General features: G+C 37.6%; 1 protein-coding gene across 2 annotated transcripts; it reads right to left on the reverse strand.

Moving 5' to 3' along the window:
* Window positions 1-3,590: 3,590 nt before the first annotated feature.
* Window positions 3,591-15,497, reverse strand: LOC131324679 (threonine dehydratase biosynthetic, chloroplastic). Of its 2 annotated transcripts, XM_058356749.1 has the most exons (9): window positions 14,936-15,497; window positions 12,222-12,401; window positions 11,858-12,127; window positions 10,969-11,175; window positions 7,864-8,112; window positions 7,708-7,781; window positions 7,366-7,483; window positions 4,130-4,264; window positions 3,591-4,015 (listed from the first exon to the last, which is right to left on the reverse strand). In XM_058356749.1, the coding sequence occupies exons 1-9, from the start codon at window positions 15,347-15,349 to the stop codon at window positions 3,875-3,877; spliced, it is 1,788 nt and encodes a 595-aa protein (XP_058212732.1). In that variant the 5' UTR covers window positions 15,350-15,497; the 3' UTR covers window positions 3,591-3,874. The 2 variants fall into 2 exon arrangements, with proteins under 2 accessions (XP_058212732.1, XP_058212733.1); XM_058356750.1 differs by lacking the exons at window positions 3,591-4,015; window positions 4,130-4,264 and adding an exon at window positions 4,338-6,572 and having other exon boundaries at window positions 14,936-15,476.
* Window positions 15,498-22,389: the final 6,892 nt, after the last annotated feature.

The following is a 22,389-nucleotide window of genomic DNA, read 5'->3' on the forward strand; positions in this document are numbered from 1 at the left end:
TGATTATGGAATTTTATGGAGCAGAAATTTGATTATGAAAGCTCTAGGAACAAATATTAATTATGACCCTTTAGAATAAAATAATCAAAAAAATAAGATCTTCTCACCGGTTCAATCGGATTAAAAATTGGAGCACTTAATTTTTTAAAGAATTTTTATATAATACAAAATGTGGTTAAAAAATTAAGTGCCCAGTTTTCAATCTGTTTAAACCGGTGCGAAGATCTTATTTTTCTGATCATATTATTCTAAAAGGTCATAATTATTTTTTGTCTCTAGGGCTCTCATAATCAAGTTTCTGCTCTTCAGGATCCCAAATAAAGAGCAAATACTTAATTATGAGAGATCTATAAACAAAGATTAGTTATGTCCCTTTAGAATAATATGATTAGAAAAATAAAATGTTTGCATCGGTTTAAAAAATTAAAAAATAGAGCATTTAAATTTTTTGAGATTTCTTCTTATGAACAGTTGTACATCATTAAATAACGATAAAAAATATATATATATACTACTAAAATTTAAATTGAAAAGTAAAGTATAAAGAAAGAATAGTTTAATAAAAATAAAGTTAGAATAGAGAGTTTGATCCAGTGTACTCTTAAAAAGTGAGTAGCTAAAATAAAAAAGTGACTTTTTAGATAAAATAAAAGAGTGACTTTTTAGATGTAAATTTGGTCCAAAATTTGCTGAGTCTAATATGGATGCTCTAAGTTAGGTTAGGAAGTTATAGCTGTTATGTTAGTGGAGTATAGCAGTCTACATTTTCTTTTTTTTCTTTTTTTCGCCAAACGGAATAGAAGTTGTTAAGCTTCTCTGTATAAGGGTGAGTTCTCCTAAACTTAAATAAAAATTAGGTTGTTTTGTTCTTATTTGAATTTTTTTCGCATATGTTAGTTTTGGGTTTATATTTTGCTAAAAAATGGTTATTTCTTGAAATACTTGGGTAAAAGTAAATGCTTTTTACTTTTGCGATTCTTCTCGTCAAGACGAATCAATAATCCATAAAAATTTAGCGCAAAACTAACAAATGCGAAAAAAATTCAAATAAGGACAAAACCAACTTAATTTTTTTTAAGTTCAGAAGAACTCACCCTAAGTCAAGATTGATCAATGCAAAAATCTCTTTTCTCTCTCACACACACACAGAGAAATGTCTCTAAAAAGGAGATTAAATTCAATCTTCCACAGGCTCGAGGCCATGTTTTCTTTGTGATCTCACCCTAATTTTTTATTTTATTTTTGGTAGTTCCACTTTGTGATCGCATCACACAGTCTGTTTACAGTCTGTTTTGAAGGGTTACCACAAGGCTAGATAGCCATGTTTTCTTAATTACAGAGCAACCCCCAAACATTTACCCGACATAGTAGAATAATTTGATACAGAATACTACAGTATATCTGTAACCCAATATCCAACTATTCTATTTCTAACACTAGTCATTACATTCAATCATTTCCTCCTTCCACCACTGCCACTATCATTGTCCTCACCATCATCACCATTCTACCAACACCAACACCACCACGACCATCTCCTCCTCCATTACCACCACTCCACTATCACCACCACCACCATCACTCCAACCATCATCGCCACTACCATCACCACTTCACTAACACAAACAATCTGCTGCAACCGCCACCACTAGCACCACACAAACAATCTGCTGCAACCGCCATCACTAGCACCACCACCGCCACCATTCTCACCCCCACTAGCACCGCCACTGCCACCACTCACTAGCACCCCCGCCACTGCTACTTGCACCACCGCCACTACTGCGACCACTTCACCACCACCCCCTCGTTCCTCCTCACCACTCCACAATCACTAACACAAATACATGGTGACCATTAATAAAATTAACTCAGGGAACTAAAATTAATTTATCATTGAGCGATTCGAATCATCAAAATTTAATCAGGAACTATAGGGTGTTTTTTTGGGTGTCCCTTGAACCGCCCATATATATATATATCAAATAGTTTTTTAAAAATTTCAATATTCAGGATTCAGCTTTCAATACTTAATTTTTCAACTTTCAATTTTCAATTTTATCAAATAGCACTTCACTCCAATACTCAAAACTGTGCTCTCATTTGAAAAGAGACCTCATCAAATGGTAAGGATAATATGTACGAAATAAAACATAATAAGCTCGAACGTGGAAGGTGAAATCAATGCTCGGATGCTACAAGTCCGCATACCTGAAACGTAGAATAATGATGATGATCATGAAATGCGGCGTACCCCATTCAAAGTACGTCGGATAATACCCCGATGGCTTTGACTGGAGATGTGTTGTGTCGAAATAGAGCTGACCCCTCAGGTTGATCTAGCCCTGATTGCGTCGCAATCGGAGCATATTTGTTTTACACTATATACTCGAAATTCTACTAGTAATTGATTGTTCAATTTTTTTGAAGACAATCACTGTGTTCGGTTCACCATTTTGACATTTTGTTTTAGAAAGTAATTTTTGAATGCCAAAAAGTTGGTGGGGCCAAAAAATGTTTGCAAAGGCCGGCATTTGACTTGAACATCTGACTACAACCATGTGCAGTACAAATGGGCCCCCACCACTCCCACCCTCCTCCTATCTCCCTCCTTTTCCCAGCTTTTCAGTCTACACACACAATTTGTACATAGATTGTGCATAGATTTATTGTGGGGCCCATCATGGGTTCCACACAAATCATCCGAGCCGTTCATTAAATGTAAAATATTTTTTCAAGTTTTCCCGTAAAAAATAAGCTCAATCCAATACCTATAGGTGCTCGATCCAACACTATAACTTTTCATTATCCGAAAATTTGAATGAAAAGTTAGATAATTGGATGAAGCACCTATAGGTATTGGATTGAGCTTATTTTTTACGGAGACCCTTGAAATTTTTTTTTACGTTTAATGAACGGCTCAGATGATTTGTATGGGACCCGTGGTGGGCCCCACAATGAAACCTGTGCACAATCTGTACACAGATTGCATGTGTAGCATTCTTCTGGCTCCTACTCCGGTAGATTAGACATTTGTAAAAAGGAAAAAAAAAAAGTCTGTTTAGAGATTCGTTCTCTGTATTGAAGAGAGAGAGGAACGGGTGACGTCAAGTCCATGCCAACGCAGTCTTTATCCGTCAGTTTTTTTGTTTCTTCTTTGGTTTTACTGAGTAAAGGGGTCCCACTTATTTCATTCTATCCGATCAAATGGCTACTGCCATATAATACCTAATTAGATTTTCAGCATGAACGACCAACCCAACAAGCTCAACTAATTGATCGGTTGCGAGTAAATTATAGGACCCGCGATGGACCCTGTAGTGTTCAGGAAATAGCAAGCCTATACCATGCAGCCACGCTCAAAAGCTATCCCGAATTCTCATAGCCTATGCCTCGCATTTACATGATGTATGAGAAAAGACTACACATACCTATACATTAATCGAGGCAAAGCAAACTCTCTCCAGGCATCACCAATCTAAGATAGTAAGATATTAAGATAATGGACTGCAATTCCAGATTTCTGTTGCAAGAAAACTGTTTAACGCATCACAAAACGTAAGATATTCTCCCGAGCAACACTTGCCAAGTTAGTTTAAATCCCTTCATCACAAGTAGAAAAGCACGAGAATCCTTTTACAAGGAAATGCAAATAAAATGCAAATCCTTTTACTGGGTACACATGAAGATGAAACACTTGTACAACACTCCAGTTCGCATCATTTGAGATTAAATAAAGAAAAGAAAAAGCCCTAACTACGGATAAGAGAAAGATTGATAAATGGTGAAGTATGGAAAAAGCTTACACTCCTTTATCTCTGCCAGGAATGTAGAATTCGGAAACTACACTTGAACAAATCACAAAATCTACTACTCATTGCACTAAAAGCCGGAACGCCTCATTATCTGTCTCAATAACATAATCGTAACCAAGGTTGTTGGCGCGAAACCGGAAGTCATCCATCTCAGTCTGTGCAACTTGGATTCCGACCAATACATTGGCACCCGTTTCACCCTTTTGACATGAAAAACAGAAACAACAATTAAAACTGATGGCATTGAACATGAATTTCTATCAACCCAATTAAAGATTCCAACAGATGATTGATAGGGATATATATATCTCAACCTGTCCGCGGTAGTGGAACAAAGTAATATTCCACTGTGGACTGAAGGCATCCAAAAATTTCACTAAAGCACCTGGCCTCTCCGGGAAAACAAACCGACAAAGAACTTCGTTCTGAACATATGATCGACCACCTATCTGAAAAATATCCAAAGTAGAGTAGAATCAGGGACCTAAAGCAAATGACCACTATTGAGTACACTTTTCCCTCAAAGGGAAATCACCCAATTAAACTTTTAAAAAATAAATTACTGAAATGAGTGTAAAGTACATGTCCTTGTATGACAATGTGCAGCATTTGCAACGTCCGACTGAAAGGAAGGACTCCATTCCATTGGAAAATTGTTATGGTGCTCCGCATGTGCGTAGAGCAAATTTGGTTAGATTTGAATACACATCGGTGGACGATGTTGATAATGAACTTCCCATGTTGTGGAAGCCCACTAGAGTTCGTTGGGTGAACACCATTGAGAGTGTTCTCGAATATTGTTATCTTAGCAAAGAAAAGAAGGTGAAATTGGCATTTACTTGCCTTAAGGGGAGAGTGTAATACCCCGATATGTATTTTTCCAGTGACTTCAGATTTATCGAATTTGATTTATTAACTCATATGGACAGAGCACTTCTTCCTAGATGTAGTACACGTGCATGTGTGCATGTGAGGGGTGAGTTTAGACCTTAGAATCTTAAGGTAAATATAGATTCGATAATAAAACAAAATGATAGGTTGGACAAGTGTCTTATTAGGACACCTTGTGAGCTGACTCAACAAATTGTATAAAAGCAAGAGCAAGAGACTTCTCTTAAGGAAAATAACTTTTCGGTGAGTTTTACAGAGAGCTAGGAACCAAGAGAAGAAATGATCGGCGAAGGAATCCAACGCTGTTATGGGATCCGAGCGAGGGTGAGTGTGAGATACATATCTCTTGTACTATATTAATGTTGGGTTCTTGTTGGTTGAGTTATGTGCGGTGACTATATGTCGTGTAACTGTTTGGTATGTGACGGGATGACTAGGCTAATAAGCTATGCCAAAATAAGAATTAGCAAATGGGCTGTGGTGAGGCTAGTGAGGTGGTACGTCACCCGTCATATACTGAGGAGGACGGGATATGTGGTTCCTGTTATGTGGAAGGTGTTATAATCGTGGTTGGTGTTAATACGTGGTGGTTGATATTGTGCAGTTAATTTAGTGTTGATATTGTACACGTTATTATGTCTCACACACTCTTGGGATCCTTTGGACTCTAGCTTGTACGTTGGTTAGTGGGACAGGTGCCAATGGTGCGAGCTTGTCTGAGTTGCTACAAGACTGGGTTGTTGTTTATTTACTTTAGAGATAGTTGTAATTATATATAATTTTTGGAATAAAAGACAGATTGTGGTCTTTTTAATATCATGGTGTTTGAGGATTCGGGTCGTTATAGAGAGCTTCAGATTGGTGGACAAAATTTAAAGATAATCAACAAAGGATAGTCAAAGAAAAGATTAGGGAATGGGGTAGGATGAAGAAGAAGCTCAAGGAGGAATTCCTACCTTTCCATCAACATCCCAATGCAATTTCCTTAACTTGTTTTGGTAAGAGTAAATTTCTAGGGGCTGTCCCAACTAAAAATCAACCTTTAAATGGCACCTTGGAGGCTAGAAGTCCGTCACCTTGTGGAAAATTTGAATGCTTCAAGTTTGGGGAATCATCGCTTCAGTTGGAAGTTGATGAAAAGGCTAGTGAGCATGTTCCTAATCCTCTCTTTGTCAAGGAGGTGAAAGAACAAAGTTGTAATGATGATTCTGAGTACACTAATGTTCCAAATTTTTATGAATATCCAAGTGAAGACCTTAGTATGTTCTTGGAGATGAATGTGTGTTTGAGATTGAAGATGGGTGTGAAGATTTGCCCATCTTTGTTGAGTCTACAGATGAAGACTTTGGAGGTGATTTTGAAGATGTTCCCGCACTCAATGACTATCCTAATGAGGAGTTTGATATTGATAGTAAAGAGGGAAGACTTGTTGACATTGTCAAGGAAAGGTTCCTCATGTCTAGGCAATGAAGATAGGAAGTGCAAGAAGGGAGAGGAGTTGATCTTGCTTTGGGTGTGGTACCAAAGTCCGAAGAGGTTGTTTTTGATTTCATGCTGGTTCTAGAGGATTTCATAGAGTCGAACCTTGATGATTGGTTCCATGAGATGCCTTCCAAATCATCTTTGGTGTGAGATAGCTAACAAAGGGATAAATGCTATTTGGGACAGCTTGAGGATCCTTTGGTCATGGTATTTACTCAACTGAGCCTTCGGTATGATGTGAAGTTGAAATTCCCACATCCTATGGTTGATGACACTCAGTGTGTTTTGGAACCAAGCATAGTTGCATATGTTGAAAATGTGCACCTCTATAAGAGACATGACAAATGGGTGGTTTCTTGGCACATAAGCATGGATGCGGTGGACCTACACAAACGAAAGCTTGTATTGAAGATGGGTTATTGCATGAGGGTGACGTGGATCAAGGAAATGCAGCCACATGTCTACTTTGGAGCTACATAATAAATAGTTCTATAGTTCCATGTTTTCTTCATTTAGTTGTCTTGTGTCTTGTGTCCAACTTGAGGACAAGTTGTATTTTTTTAGAGGGCGAGTCCTGATGCAGTAGGTTTGAGGGTATTGTTGTCATTTTAGCGTCTTTAGTAATAGTAGGTTTCTTTGAGTCTCTATATAGGGGTCCTGAGTCCTCAATATATTGATAAATAGATTAAATATTCTTTGAATCTATATTTAGGTGTCCTGAGTCCTCAATTTATTGATATATATATATATATATATAGATTAAAGATTCTTTGAGTCTATATTTAGGTGTCCTGCTCCTTGTATCCCTTTTAGGGTTGATATATAGATTAAAGATTCTTTGAGACTATATTTAGGTGTCTTGCTCCTTGTATCCCTTTTAGGGGTCTCTCTCTTATAAAATCTATCTTTGATTTGGTTTGCATCAAAATATATGTACTCAAGGATATTCTAGAGCTCTTCTAAAAGCTAGATATTCTAGATCTCCTAGAAACTAGATATTTATATCTCGTTCCATAATATCTTCTATTTTGGGCTTCTTTATTGGGCTTTTTTAGGATTTATTTTTATTGGGCCAAAATACCAAATCAAGTTTATGCTCCAACACAGGATGCTCTTTCAAAAAGAGTTAAAAATCCTCCCACTCATCTAAAACAAAGAACTATTGTAAGAAGGTTACCAAATGGCGTAGATGATCTTTAACCAAGTCATTGCTTGTCAGATTAATGGTTCGAAGTTGAGAAGATTCCAATCGATCCACCATGGCACAAAGCTCTGACACTGTATGAAGGCCAACACTGCATGCAACCGAAACAACTGTTACTAAATAGGTAAGTGCAGCTTATAACCTTTTCTGCTTAACATAAGACCAATCATCAGATAATCTTACTCAAACGAACCAGACCAAAACATAGCCATGTGCGATGAGATAAATTACGTGTCATTTGGACAAGAAACTATGCGTTAGGGTTGTTAAACTGATGCAACCTCTTCTCCCTGATATTAGAGACAAAATCCTTACCTATACAAGACTTGAGCTGGGTTTTTATCAGCATTATATCGATATTTGAACTCCGTGATATTCATTGGCCCCACCTGCCACCAAGTTGCAAGTTGAGAAAATCGTAAACAAGGACACAATTAAGCAACACAGTACCTAATAGTTTAAGCAACAAACCAGTTCACAAAATTGTTTAAAGCTGCCAGGCTCCTCTGGCAGGTAAGTAGCAAGCACAGCCTCGCGTTGCCTACCAACATCGGCAAGTTCAGTTACCAATCGAAGTCTGTCAAAGTTCATGTTTGCCCCACTGGTTATTACCACAACGTTTTCATCCTGAAGGCCATAATACTTGCAATATGCTTCGGCTCCGGCAAGGGCAAGAGCACCTGCTGGTTCAAGAATGTTCCTTTTCTCCTCAAACATGTCCTAAAACATAAGCACAAATTCTACAATTACTAAGAAGTTTAACAGCATGAACCAATAGTCTTTGCTACAGTTCTTCAACCAAGTAAACACTCGTTTGTCGGACTGGATTAGAGCATAACCAAAAAACCCATGTTTGGGTGGAACTTTTGCGCGTAGGATTAAATATTCAATCCTCGAAAGATGTGGTATTATTAATCTCTCCGTTGTTAATTATCCTATGGGATCGTTGTGTGTATGGAGTATAGGCCGGTGAGACATATGAGGGAGATCCGGAGAAACCACCAATATACCGAAGATGGAGGAGGAGAGAGCCCAAGGCAATCCTAGAGAGAGAGAGAGAGGCAGCAGAGAGGTTGAGATATGAGAGAGACCCATGTAAGTGTCTGTAAGTAAGGTGGGAGAGAGATGAGATCTGCTTATGGTTGGCAAAGTGACCATATATATAGGAGGAGATGTGTCCCTGAAGGACGTCTGGCTGAAGGACACGTGGTGACCTTCTAGTGGTTCCTGGTTTGAAGGTCAGTATCTGATGTCAGAAGGGCAGACCTTGATAGTTATGTATCAGAGGTCAAAGGTTAGGTTATGGGGAGTTGAAGCCATGTGGCCTCTGACGGGTCAGAGGTAGCAGATGTCAGGTGGTACGTGAGATAGTGACATGTGAGGTCTGAGGTTACAGTGGGTAGGTAGGTTTGAATCTCAAGGGAGCTTGGCCTTCAGCCAGCAAATCTTCCTCTCTCTCTAAGATAGGTCTGAAGTCCGAACTCCCGAAGGGAGTTCGACCCTCCAGACAAACCCTTAGGCTCTAGCCTCCATTCCATAATCCTCCTTCGGTCCCAAGTCACTAGGGCCCTGCCTTTAGCCCGAGTACGAAAGGTGTCTTTGCTCCTGAAGGTGCCTTGCCTCCTTCAGGCCTTACCATCTGGAACCATGTACCTACAATTGTCTATCCCTTCACCATTACTCCAGTCAAACAAACGTCCCTTCACAATTAGTCCAGTCAAAGAAACTTCACCTAAGTGACAGGTCGTAATGCTGTTTAGTACTTGAGGCAAACTGAAAAAATAAACTTTAACTTACCGATGCAATTGCTGGTGACTAAATACATCAACTACTATAAATGTTACAAGGTAAGTGTGAATGGAAGCAATAGCCCCAATGGCCGGCATAGGGAGAAACTAAAGGGAGGCAATCACTAACCAGGTTCAGCAAACAGTAACGAAAGCCAATCAAATATTGGTAAAATTCTATTAACGCTTATCATTCACCTATCATGGCTTTGCAACAAATCTTTCTACTATTACGAAACCTCTTTTGGGAATGATAAGCAGCTAATAGATGGAACAATCTATCACAAAAAAGAATACGTACAAAATGCCAAGACACCTAACCTTCCAACCATCTTTTGAGATGACATGCCAGAACTATTCTGCACTGTGCTATACAGCTTTAGGCCTTTGAATAAACAATTAGACCAATTCATGAAGTTTCCTTTGACCTTTCTCAACAATTTTGTTGCACTTCAACTTTTATGTGTACTGCTTTTCTGTTTCCCATAGGCAAGATTTCATTGCACCTAAATCTTAGAACCATTTGCTGACTTTGGTAATCCTCTCAGTTGAACATATATGCATTTCTCATATCACGGTTGGTCTTGGCATTCTTGGATGAATTCAATGGCGGATCCATAATTTGAAGTCGGGAGGTGCGCTGTTTGATAGAACTCTACTAATCTTTTGTTTTTTTTGTCCATAAAAAAAGTGGAGAAGAAAGTTGTGTACATTAATATAATTAGATTTTGTGGGCCTTTTTTTTTTTTCTAAAAAGAATAAAAACTTGGGTTAACTCTCTTGTGGTCTTGAAATGAAAGCAGTTGAAATATTATTATCATGATTTGAACTGTTCGCTCTTTAAATTATTTGCATAAAATATAAAGTTGTCTGAATATCAGTAGGTGCCTAATTGAATCAGGATAGTATAAAAAACATTTTTTGTTGAAATTTCGGGTGGGGTGGTTCCTACCCCCAAACCCTTAACCATGTGGCTCTGCCACTGGGTGTATTTTCAGATTGTTGGCCATTTCATTTTTATTCTTTAAGGACTCAAAGTAAAATTAAATATCTAATGTGCATAAAGTAACCATGATACGCAGAGCTAACAAGGGATTGACTATCAAACAACATGCGAGCCATATTTTAATCTAGACGTGTGTGATGAGTACTTGAGTAGTATTGGCGATGAGTACTTGAGTAGTATTGGTTCATAACTTGCATCAGGCTCAAATTTCAGAAATTGAAAGTATCATTTTCTTTTTCCATTTTTCCGATAAATTCGCTAACACAGGTATAAATATTCTATAGAACTCAAAGGTCAAACAAATGAAATCATTGATCTTTGAAGGAAGAAACACATTAGAGGAAATCACAAAGTACTAAGGAGAAAAATCATGAAGATTATACAGAGGTCTTTGCAGGAAAACTTTGAATATAAAAGCTTAATCTGCATTCAGTAGTAGGTATCTAGAAGTTGTGATTCAGCAACCACAGAGATAGAAGCAGGAGCGACAGAGGATGGAAAGGATACTAGGTGCACAGAAGGGTAGAGTAGCAGCCCAAGAGTCTAGGAATTATTCCAACTCAGCTTCCATTCAGAATAAATGGTCAGAACTAGTTTTAAAGAGACTAGCTGTAGATCCCTCATGCTCAAATTTCTAGATTCTAGTTTACCACTTGTTGAGTAATTGAAGTGAAAAAGAAATCAATCAACAGGAAAAACAGGGAGCCAACAGAAAGGGTGCTAGTAGCACTGAATTAGAGCACATAAATTCACTTATTGTAAGTACAAGAAAGAGAAGATTACCTTTATGGATGCACATATAGCATCACGGCTAACAAGAACTACCCCATCTATCAATTCCGTGCATAAACGAAAAGTCTCTACACCGACTTCTTTAACTGCTACACCATCTGCAAAGCCTCCCACTTGGTCCAGCATGACTCTCTGACCATGATGCAACGATAATGCCATCGCATTCGCATCAGAGGGCTCCACTCCAATAACCTTTACCTGAACAAAACATGCAACAATGCTATATGAAATTCTTGTAAGGAAAAGGTTCCGAAAATGAAAGTAAAAAAGAGTTGAGGCTCCAAAGTAAAGAAACGCTATATTATCAAAACAGAACTGAATAGAAACCAATTGTATCAAGAAAAGAACCAAAGGCATTTCGAATCAGCATGATCCAATGTCCATAAGTCAGGTGGCAGTTACAAAGGTTAGAGAAAAAGCACATACTCAAATAATGTCAAACGGTCTTCATTGTTTACTAACTGGATTTGCTCATTAGTCGACAAAACTGCTAAATATTGCATTAGAGATTCCAACTACATCTACCTCAGCCTCAGAAAAATTCACCTATTAATATCACCCCATCAAACTACTAATGATCACCATTAAATAAGAACAAATGAACTTGATAGTTGTCATTGGTCTCTCTCCTTTCTCTCTTTCCTTTAAATCTGAAGCCACTCTTGGCTTTTATCATGCTTGTATTATATCTTTGCAATAGGAAGCCCAAATATCAATGCAAGAGGACAATTAAAGATATATAGCACATAGGCTAACAAGTGAAAAGACCAAAACAATTATTTAAATTGGTCACATCAAGAAGGTCACCTGCAAAACTATACAAACAAACACTTCTAACGCAAATGCAAAATTAATTTCTCCAACAGTTTCACAAACAAACCTCGGGAGAAACCCTCTTGACGTAGGCAGCAATACCAGCTATTAGACCACCACCACCTACGGGCACGAATATTGCATGTATTGGGCCATTTATTTGACGTGCAATCTCCATCCCAACAGTTCCTTGCCCCATGATAATATCAGGGTGATCAAAAGGTGGTACAAAGGTACGCCCCTCCTCCTGACCACGATTCTTCGCATATTTTTGTGCATCGTCATATGCATCCCCAACAAGAACAACAGTAGCACCTAATCTCTCAACTGACTTCCACTGCACATTTATAATAAAAATATAAAATCCAATTTTGAAACAACACAAATTTAATCAAATTAGATAAAGAAACCAACAATAAAGACGATCTAACCTTGATTTCCGGTGTGGTAACAGGCATGACAATTACAGCGCTACAGCCAAGCCTCTTGGCTGCTAATGCAACCCCTTGGGCATGATTCCCGGCTGATGAGCAGATTACGCCTCTTTCCAACTGTTCTCTTGGAAGTTTAGCCATCATGTTATAAGCTCCTCGAAGCTTGAATGAAAAAACCTACACAAAAATTAGCAAAACAAATATTCTCTGTCATCTCAATGCTTTCATCTCCTTGTACCACATTCACATTATTATCATTATTAGTAATACCATCTTATGTTAACAAAACCATATCCAAACTCACTTTAAAACCTAGGAAACAATCTTAATATAAATGAAGCTTGTAATAATGAGCATAAAAAAATTACTCGTAAACATAAAAATGAATTGGAAATAAAAAGTTCTTCAATAAAAAGCTACAAGAATTTTCAACTTATCTTGCTAGAGGAAAGAGCAATGTCGAAAGTCGAAAGAAGCAAAAAAGTAACCAAAAAAATAAAAAAGACTTGCATAAGAAGGTCGCAGGTTTCTGAACCGCACACAATCAGGCCATGGGCATAATTTGAAAATTGGTAAATCAAACCTTGACTTACTCCAGAACCTCTATTACAGAAGATAGGTCACTGAATTGAGCTTAAATTTGACAGAATCTTTTTTATTCACTTATAGGTAAAAAACGGTGAATACTAACAAAAATTCGAACAGTCGGATACGAAAATTAAAACAGCCAGATAAAACTTTTTTACTTTCTCACAACCACAAACCTCAAAACTTATTGCAGACTTGCAGTACACTAACCAAGAAAACACAAAATGTTGCCACAGTACAAGTATTACACATTTAATTAAAATTAACCTAATAAGATATTAAAGAGACCAGATAATTTGCAGGGCATTTGAAAAATTCACCTCAGGCAAATATTTGTGAACACATATAATGCAGTTCAAATGTTGCTACATTGTGAGTATTAAGAATTGCAGAAAACCTAAGTTAAAAAACAGGCGTCTAGAGTATATGTCAAATTTCAGCTCAGGCAAGTTTTGGAGAAATCAACAAGCTGGATATCATCACTACACATGTTGTTCCTACATAACCACACATGACAATCTCAAAATTTCACCACATTGCCACAACTAAGGAATGAGCTAAAGTTAAGCTAAAAGAATTTCTCCCTCCTACCCAATTTGTTTGTCCAATTTTGGAAAAATCTAACTTAATGAGAGCATCTCCAACCATACTTCAGACACCAAGTGAAGCCGTCAGAGGCGGAACCCGGAAAAAAGAAAGGGCAATCCTGAGCCAAAATCTTCATTTTGAAGTATTTCACTACACCAAGCATACTTCGTTTTTGTTCTTCAAATTGAAGAACCATTTTTGATTCTCCAAATATGAAGAACCATCCCTCCAAATGAAGAACATTCTTCGAATCAATCGACAATTGACACTAGTCACTTCATCTAAAACTCCCACTTCATCCTATATATCATTTGCCATCCAAATTATATTACCAGCCATATCCTTTCTACTTTTATTGCTATTAATATACAATACATGAATTCTTCAAATTATTGGTTCAGTTTTTTTATAATTGGTACCAATGGAAAGATATAAACAAAGCGTATAAAATGAGACTAATTAATATTGGCTATACTAAAATAACTAAAGAGGCATTTTTTGAGGAAAGTTCGGAGAGAAATTTTCGAATCAATGGTTATGGGCCTTATGGCGATTGAAATGAAGAACTGGATTTGGAGATGGTGTATATAGTCACTTTCTTCATTTGCAATTTTTGAGTAAAGAACATTGTTTTGGTTCTTCAATTTGAAGAATTTGGCTGGAGTTGCTCTAAGGAAACATAATCATTACATCTTAAAATTTTGCACTTTTCACAAATACCCTTCCATTCAAATTGTACTTGTATTGAGAAATAAGGGTAAAATGGTAGAACTCAACTTTGCTTTTAGACAAACAATTTGGGACATTGAGAAGTAAAAAGGTGGAAAAACAAGAAAAAAAATGGGACTGGGTGAGTATCAAAGACGCCACATAATTTGAGCCACAGGGTTAGTCCGGCTGGTTGGTGGGTTTGCTCCTCACACAATTGACCAAGGTTCGATTCTTGAGACAGTCTGCAAATAAATAAGTTCTAGTGAATTCCCTAGTCTCAGTGTGGAGGGCTAGCCTTGGTGCACGTAAGCTCGCCTAGACACCTTGACTGTCGGAAAAAAAATGAAGAAAAGACGCCACATTATTTGACAAATCTGCAAATTGGATATCATTGCAATGTACTATACGTCTATACAAACATCAATACTTGCATAATAATTTTCGCCGTTCAAAAAAAAAATTTACTTGCATAATTTGACAAATCAGCAAATTGGATAGGTAATTCATCTTACACTCCTCGTTTTTTATAACCACACCCCCTTTTTGTGCTCTTGTGATGTGAAATGACAAAATTAATCTTATAATCACACAACCTCTGTTTTTGTCCTCTTGTGATGTGAATTGACAAAATTAATCTTTAATTTGCATACTCTATCACATTTGCAAGGACAATGTAAATTTACATCACAAAAAGACCCAAAAAGAAAAAATAATAATAATAATACTGCGACCTATTGCAGGCATTGCAATGTACTAACTATACGTCTATACAAACATCAATACTAGCATATATACGACCGTATACGTGAGGATAAATTACTCACAGGCTGCAAATCCTCTCTCTTGAGCCACATCTTCACCCCCAGTCTCTCCGAGAGCTTGGACGCCAACTGCAACGGCGACTCGATCGCCACGTCGTAAACCCTAGACGCGAGTATGTTCGTCAAGTACTCCATTGCGTTGAGAACGCCGTCTCCCTCACATCCGCCGCCAGCCCGGTCCGGCACGGCGCCCAGGAAACCGGCCGGGTACTGCAGCGAATCGGGCGAGACCCGGAGCTGGGGCGCTCTCGGGAGAATCTGCAGCTGTTTTCCCCGGGTGGCGACGGCCGGTTTTATGGAGATCTCGGCCGTCGGTTTGGAGAGCGTTGCGCATACGTACGGCTTGATTTTGGCAGATGGGTTTGAGAATTTGGGGCGGAGGAGAGGTGGCGGGGGAGCGAACGAGTTAGCCGCCATGGGTTATATACGTATATGTGTAGCAATTATAGTCGGAGAGAGAAAGGAGGGGGATGGGGGCGGTGGAGGGAGGAGATGGGGCGCGGGATGAGTAACGGCCTTCCTGCCTTCGGGTTTTATAAGAGGCGCGAGGGCTTTTGGTGAAGGTGCTTTGATTACAGACGACGCGTGAGGAGGAACTTAGGCCCCGTTCCGGAAATTTTTTTTTTTTAAATATAAGTATTTATTTTATATTTTTAAATTAAAAAATAATATAAATAAAAAATAATTTTAAATTTTTTTATACCGCGTAGAACATCATCGAAATTTTTCAAATTAAATTCATATTACATATTTTTAAATTTCAATAAATCTATTATTTTTGAGCTCAAAATTGTCTTGTTAAAAAATAAAAACTTATTTTATGTTTCCCGCCTTATGATGTTCTGACACGTAATTCGGTTTTGGGTTCATGGGTTCTTCGTGCATCAGAAGAATGGGGTGGGGGAAGGTGAGTTTTTCGTTTTTTCTTTCTTCTTTCTTTCTTTGAAAGGGATAGGGGATAGGAAAGTGAGTTTTTCGAGTTTCTATTTTTGAAAGGGGTAGGAAGGTGAGTATTGTTTCCAATGTTTGCAGCCGCCGTGGAATTAATAACTCAATGACTCTTTTTCAGAGCCGGCTCATAAGCATGGCCGGGGAAGTCGGCGCTTTCGGCCCCCGAAAAAAATTAAAAACGAGGAGCCCCAAATTTTTAGGATTTCTATATATATATATATGTGGTCCCAAAAAAATTGCACTAGTCTCCTTTATATAAAATAGGCCCAATTGAAATTTAAAAGCCACAATTAAAATAGGCCTAAATTATGAAATTACTCATTAGAAACATTGAAGCATTAAAAAAAGAAAAGAAAATAAGGCATATTTCATAACAAATACATATTCTTTATTTGTTTCGAATTTGCTATTTTGATTTCTTTTAATGCTACTCCCTCTGTCGCAATTTGTTTGTCCAATTTGGAAAATACAACTTTTTAAGGAACACAATCATTGCACCAATAAATGATCAACTTTCCAAAAGTTGCCCGCCAAACTTTTTGAAGAAAATTACTTTAGTTCATATGGTAAGAGACAAAAAGGGAATTTTGTAGCCTTTGATCCCTTGGTCTTTTAAAGTGGACAAACATTTTGGGACAAGTAAAAGTCAAATATTGAACAAACAAATTCGGGCGGAAGAAGTAGAAAAATGCATAAATGTCTTATTTTCGAAGTGCACTTCTGACCCCCGAAAGACTTGAGCCGGCCCTGCTCTTTTTATATTAGGATGCCTACCAACACAAGAACTACAACTAATTAATATGTACTTTTGTTTTCTCCTTAAAGATGACAACCAGTTCAAATCACCAAGATGCCTCTCTAAGGCCATTCACAGTGGCATAATTAAAAATGGATAACCAAAAGTTGACACATCAGCTTTTGATTATCCATTTAAGAGGTTGCTAAGCTTAACAATGTTGAGGTCTACAATGGTCATTTCTAGTCCATAACTAAAATAAAGGATACATTACAATTACACTCTCTCTCCCCCTGTATTTTCCACTATTGATCTCTTTCCTCCATTACACTTTTTTTTTGGCAAAAATATATCGATTTTCTCCTTTAATTTGGGAAAAAAATTGGTGACTTCCTTCCCTAATATTATGAATTTGAAAAAAAAATCATGTACTAAAAAAAAAAAAAAACAGATGTGTTCTTGAATTTGTAAAAAAATGTAAGGTTCTTTATGTACTCAACCACAGGAAGAAGAACGAAAAAAGAATAAAATAAAAACGGAAAAAAAAGTGAAATACCTTAATGCAGCGACAAATGTTATCCACCATTGATCACTTTCCACCATTACGGTTTTTTTTTGGCAAAAATATATCGATTTTCTCTCTTAATTTTGGAGAAAAAATTGGTGACTTCCTTCTCTCATATTATGAATTTGGAAAAAAAATCATGTACTCAAAAAAAACAATAGATGTGTTCTTGAATTTGTAAAAGAATGCAAAGTTCTTCATATACTCAACCACAAGGAGAGGAACGAAAAAGAATAAAATAAAAACGAAAAAAAAAGTGAAATACCTTAATTCGAAGCAATGAGTTGAGTTGTAAATGATTGAAAGATATGAGCTTCACTTTTGGAGGGAAAGAAAAAGAAAAGAGTTTGTGGCTGAAGAAAATGAGATATAGAGCAGGCGAAGAAATAAGAAGAAAATACCATTTGAAACACGTGTGTACATAAATTTTAGAACCAGTTAACTTATGTGGTGTGAGATCCACAAAATTTGATTATTGAAAAAGGTTGCTAGTTTTGGTTATCCAAAGCTCAAAATTTGATTATTTCTAAGAATGTTGTTAAGTTTGATTATACCATTGTGAGCCATCTTTTATCCCAATATTGTTAACTTTAAAAATAATTTACTTTTGATTATGTCACTGTGGATAGCCTAATTCTTTGTTTGCAACTTGTGGAAGATAGGGAAAAAGAAAGGGAAAAACTAAAAAATTTCCTCCTCTCTTGCTTGGATTCCTTAAAAAAAGGAGGGAAAATAACAAAATCACTTTGCATTTATTGACAGCAAAGAGATTCACTTTTTAGGGAGATCATAGAGATTTTGTTGACACGCTAGCACCCGTTTTTTTCTTTATTTTTTCTTCCAACGTTCCCGCTACTGGGCTATTGATAAAACTGAAAATTGAACCTGAAGTTAAAAAATTAAGGGTTGAAAACTTAATGTTGAATATTTTAAGCTGAAAAGCTTTTTGATAATAATATTAAGAGCTAAATTAAAATAATTAATTTTTTTATATAGCTAATATATACATAGCTTAAATTATTTGTGATTGTTCTCTTTTAATTTTATTAAAGAATGTCGTGTGTTTGTAGTCGTGGTGGTGGAGAAATGGCAGTAATGGTGGCGGCAGTTGGTAGTGTGGTGGTAGTGAAAGTGGGTGTGGTGGTTGTAATAGATATGGTGTGGTGGAAGAATGGCGAGGGTGGTGGTGGTTGTGGTGGAGAGATGCCAGTCGTGTAGAGCGATGCAAGTGATGACAATAGTGAGCTGTGGTATGGTTGTGGAGTGGTGATGGTGGTGGTGACGGCAGTGGCATGGCGATAGTAGTGGTTATGGTGTGGTGATGGTGGTGGCGATCGACAGCGGAATAATTGTGGTGTTGATAGTGGTGTGGCATGGTGGTGGTGGTGGCAATGGTGACGATAGTGCTAAAGGCGATATAGAAGTGAAGTGATGGTGATGCTGGTGGCAATGATGGAGTAGTGGTGACGACAATGGCAATGGTGGTGATAATATTTGTGATGGTGGTGATAAGGCGATGGAGTGGTGGTGGTGGTTGTGGTGGTGGCGGTTGTGGTGGTGGCATGTTGATGTGGTAGTGGCGGCAGCAGGAGAGGATAGTGGCAATGGTGGTGCGGGTGGTGGCGGCAATGACAGTGGTAAAAGAATGAGTTATATGCAATTACCAACAAATTCAGTTAGAATTAATGTAGATACCATGCTACTTAATTTTTGTAACTTTTTAAGCCTACACTTTAAGAGGTACTTAAAATATTAAGTATGGAAAAATATGGTTATCAATGGGGTTGTTCGATATCTCATATTCAGCACTTAAAACTGAAACAATTAAGTAATAAGTGATTAAGTAGGTTTGATAACCGCATTTTACATTTCTTAGCAGATTAAGTGTCACTTAAAATATAGTGTAAAAAGTTAATAAAAATTTAGTAGCTTTGAGCTACTTAATTCTGACTGAATTCTTATATGCTTGCATTCAACCACCACCACTGTCGTCACTCAATCACCATTACAACACCACCACCGCAACCGCCACCACTCTACCCCCCCCACCACCACCACCATCACTACTCCATTACCACGCTACCACCACCATCACTATTCCACTACCACGCTACCACTACCACAACCACCATCACACCGCCACCGCCGCCGCCACCGCCACCACTCCACCACCACCACTACTCCACTACCACTACCACCACCACAACGCTACCACTACCACTAGTCCGCTCCATTCCACCCCCACTTCCATCACTTCACCACCACCACCACCACCACCAAGCTACCACTACCACAACCATTACCACCCACTACTAGTCCACTCCACCACCACTGCCACACCACCCCTACCACTACTACCACGCTGCCGCCACTACCACCACAACACCATCATTGCACCACCACTACACCACCACCACCATTCCCACCACCACCACCATCGCTACACTACCACGCTACCACCACAACCACCATCACTATTCCACTACCACCACTACCACGCTACCACCACCACAACCATTACCACCATCACTCCACCAACACCACCGTTCCACCACCATCACTCAACCACCACCACCACCACAACACTACCACTACCACAACCATTACCATCACCACTACTCCACTCCACTCCACCCCTACCACCACCACCATAACCATTACCACCCACCACTAGTCCACTCCACCACCTTCACTTCGCCACCACTACTACTACCATACCACCCCTACCACGCCACCACCACCACCATAATTCCACCATCACTATCACACCATCATCTCTCCACCGCCACCATCCCACTACCACCCTCATCACTACCATTCCATCACCACCACCACCACAATCACCAAAATTGAAAAGAATTAGAACTAAAATTAATTCATGAATTTTAATTTAGTGCTTAATATGTTTATCAAACAGCTCTTCAGCTAAAAAATTCAGCATTCAGCTTTCAGTACTTAACTTTTCAGCTTTCAGTTTCAGTTTTCAGTTTTATCAAACAACCCCGAACTCAATAACTTATTACTTAATACATTCAGTTTTAAGTGCTGAATTTGGTTATCAAATGACCTCTCTCTCATTATTATTTTTTCTTCATTTCTTCATTTCCATAAGTTTACAACAGAGTTATAACAGAGCATAACTCTGTTCCCAATTTTTTAATAAAAGTTAAACTGTTTCCAAATTCAGTTGCAGCTACAGGTTAATGTCTTTTGTTTTTAATTTTTAGCTGAAATTGTGCAAAACAGAAGTATAGTTAAGGACGGTTGAGGGGTGGTTGAACCCGACCGCCCTACCCAATATTGAAAATTCCTTTAAAATCATAATAATTTTATTCTAAAAGACGTCAAAATTATATAAGTTCACTCACACAAGGTATTTTAATTTACGAAATCCAATAACCTTCCGTCCATTAAAGATTTTTTTATTTAGAGAACCGTCCTCTTATGATTGATTGTATATCTATAAAAAGTAAGGTAAATTTCACTTACTCCTCTAAGATTTTTCTTAATGACAGGTACTTTCATCATGTAAGAGAAGTGAATTGAAACCTCCAGTGGTTTTAATCTTCATTTAAACGACACCCATCTAACAACTATTCGGGCAAAGTGAGATATTAATAAATTCGGTCTTGCCAATAAACACACTAAAAAACAAGGAAAACACGTATTTTTGTGTACTTTATACACCCTTTAATACACGTTCACACACTAATTATTGTCAGCCTATTGGGCTGATTTTAGAATTTTCCTAATAAATTTTACCCATTTTGATCAAAATATGCACCTCTCTTTCAATGGATAAAAAAAGTCATTTTTAATATAAAATAAGTGATCCGTCCCATAAAGTTAGTCCGGTATTTCATTTATGGTTGTCCCAAAACTATCGTTCATTTACGGAATTCAATGTCCAAAAATTATCAAATTTTCCATTTTGCCCTTTTCTTTTTGCTTCTTTGAGGTGACTGTTACCAAGCAAATTTAACCCCCAAAAAAAAATATTTGTAATGGGTTTTGGTTATACTCATAATGATTTTGTTATGCCAAAAGTTACGGTGTCCCCAAAAAAACCGGAGACACCGAAGTCATTCCCGTCAAAGAAAGGTGCACTGGCTGATACTAAAAAAACACGGTAAAACACCCGGCATAACTAAAAGTGTTATGCCTCTCAATGATTAAGGTTATGCCTCTCAATGGTTAAGGTTATGTCATTTCAATGGTTAAGATTATGCCTCTCAATGGTTAAGAGCATACAGTATGCACAGTTACGCCTCTCAATGGTTTTGGTTACACCTAAAATGTTATCCCTCTCTATCACTCTATGGCTTGGTTACGTCTCTCAATGGTTTGGTTACGCCTCTCAATGGTTTAGTTATACGGGTGCATATGGTACGTACTTGTGTACCATAGTTTTTTTTCCAAAAAACAAAAGAAACGTGCAATAATTTCCCAAAACAAATTAAAGTCACTCAGTTTTTTTTCCAAAAAACAAAAGAAACGTGCAATTATTTCCCAAAACAAAAGTCACTCCATTCCTTACTAAGCTGTATATTGGGGATAAACCAAAAGAAATGGACAAGAGATGCGTAAAACCAGGGACGGAACTAGAATTTCGCAAATGCGGAGGCTAAATTATAAACAACAAAATTTTGAAATTTTAAGGTTTGGAAATCTAATAGTTTGTTTGGTTGAGATTTTGAGGGAGGTTTTTCGGATAGTAAGTGGAGAAAAAAAGAAGAATGAAATTAATAATTGAATGAAAAAACTTATGAGAGACCATGACGCAGAGATAGAAATTGGATTTTGGGATCCAAAACGAATACATTTTTAGAGGATTTAAATATCTAAATAACACCCAACATAAAATACAATATCTAGATGTTCTTAACAAACAAACAAAAAATGACTAATATTATTATTATTTTTTAAATTCAAAACAACTCGGAGGCCGTGGCCCCCATACGCCCCAAGCTAGCTTCGTCTCTGCGTAAAACCAAAAGAAATGGACAAGAGACGCATAAACCAAAAGAAATGGACAGAAGAGAATCTCTGCTTCAACTTCACACTTGATTTCTATACATTGTCCATTTAAAAAAAAAAAAAAACCCCACATAATTCGATTTCTCTGATTTCGGAGAACTTTACAAAAGTATGAACAAACAGGGAAGTCATGGAGCTTGGACCTGAAAAAAGAAAACAGAGGAAAAA

This window comes from Rhododendron vialii, chromosome 4a (genome assembly GCF_030253575.1).
Source record: "Rhododendron vialii isolate Sample 1 chromosome 4a, ASM3025357v1".
In the NCBI taxonomy this organism is placed as follows: domain Eukaryota; kingdom Viridiplantae; phylum Streptophyta; class Magnoliopsida; order Ericales; family Ericaceae; genus Rhododendron; species Rhododendron vialii.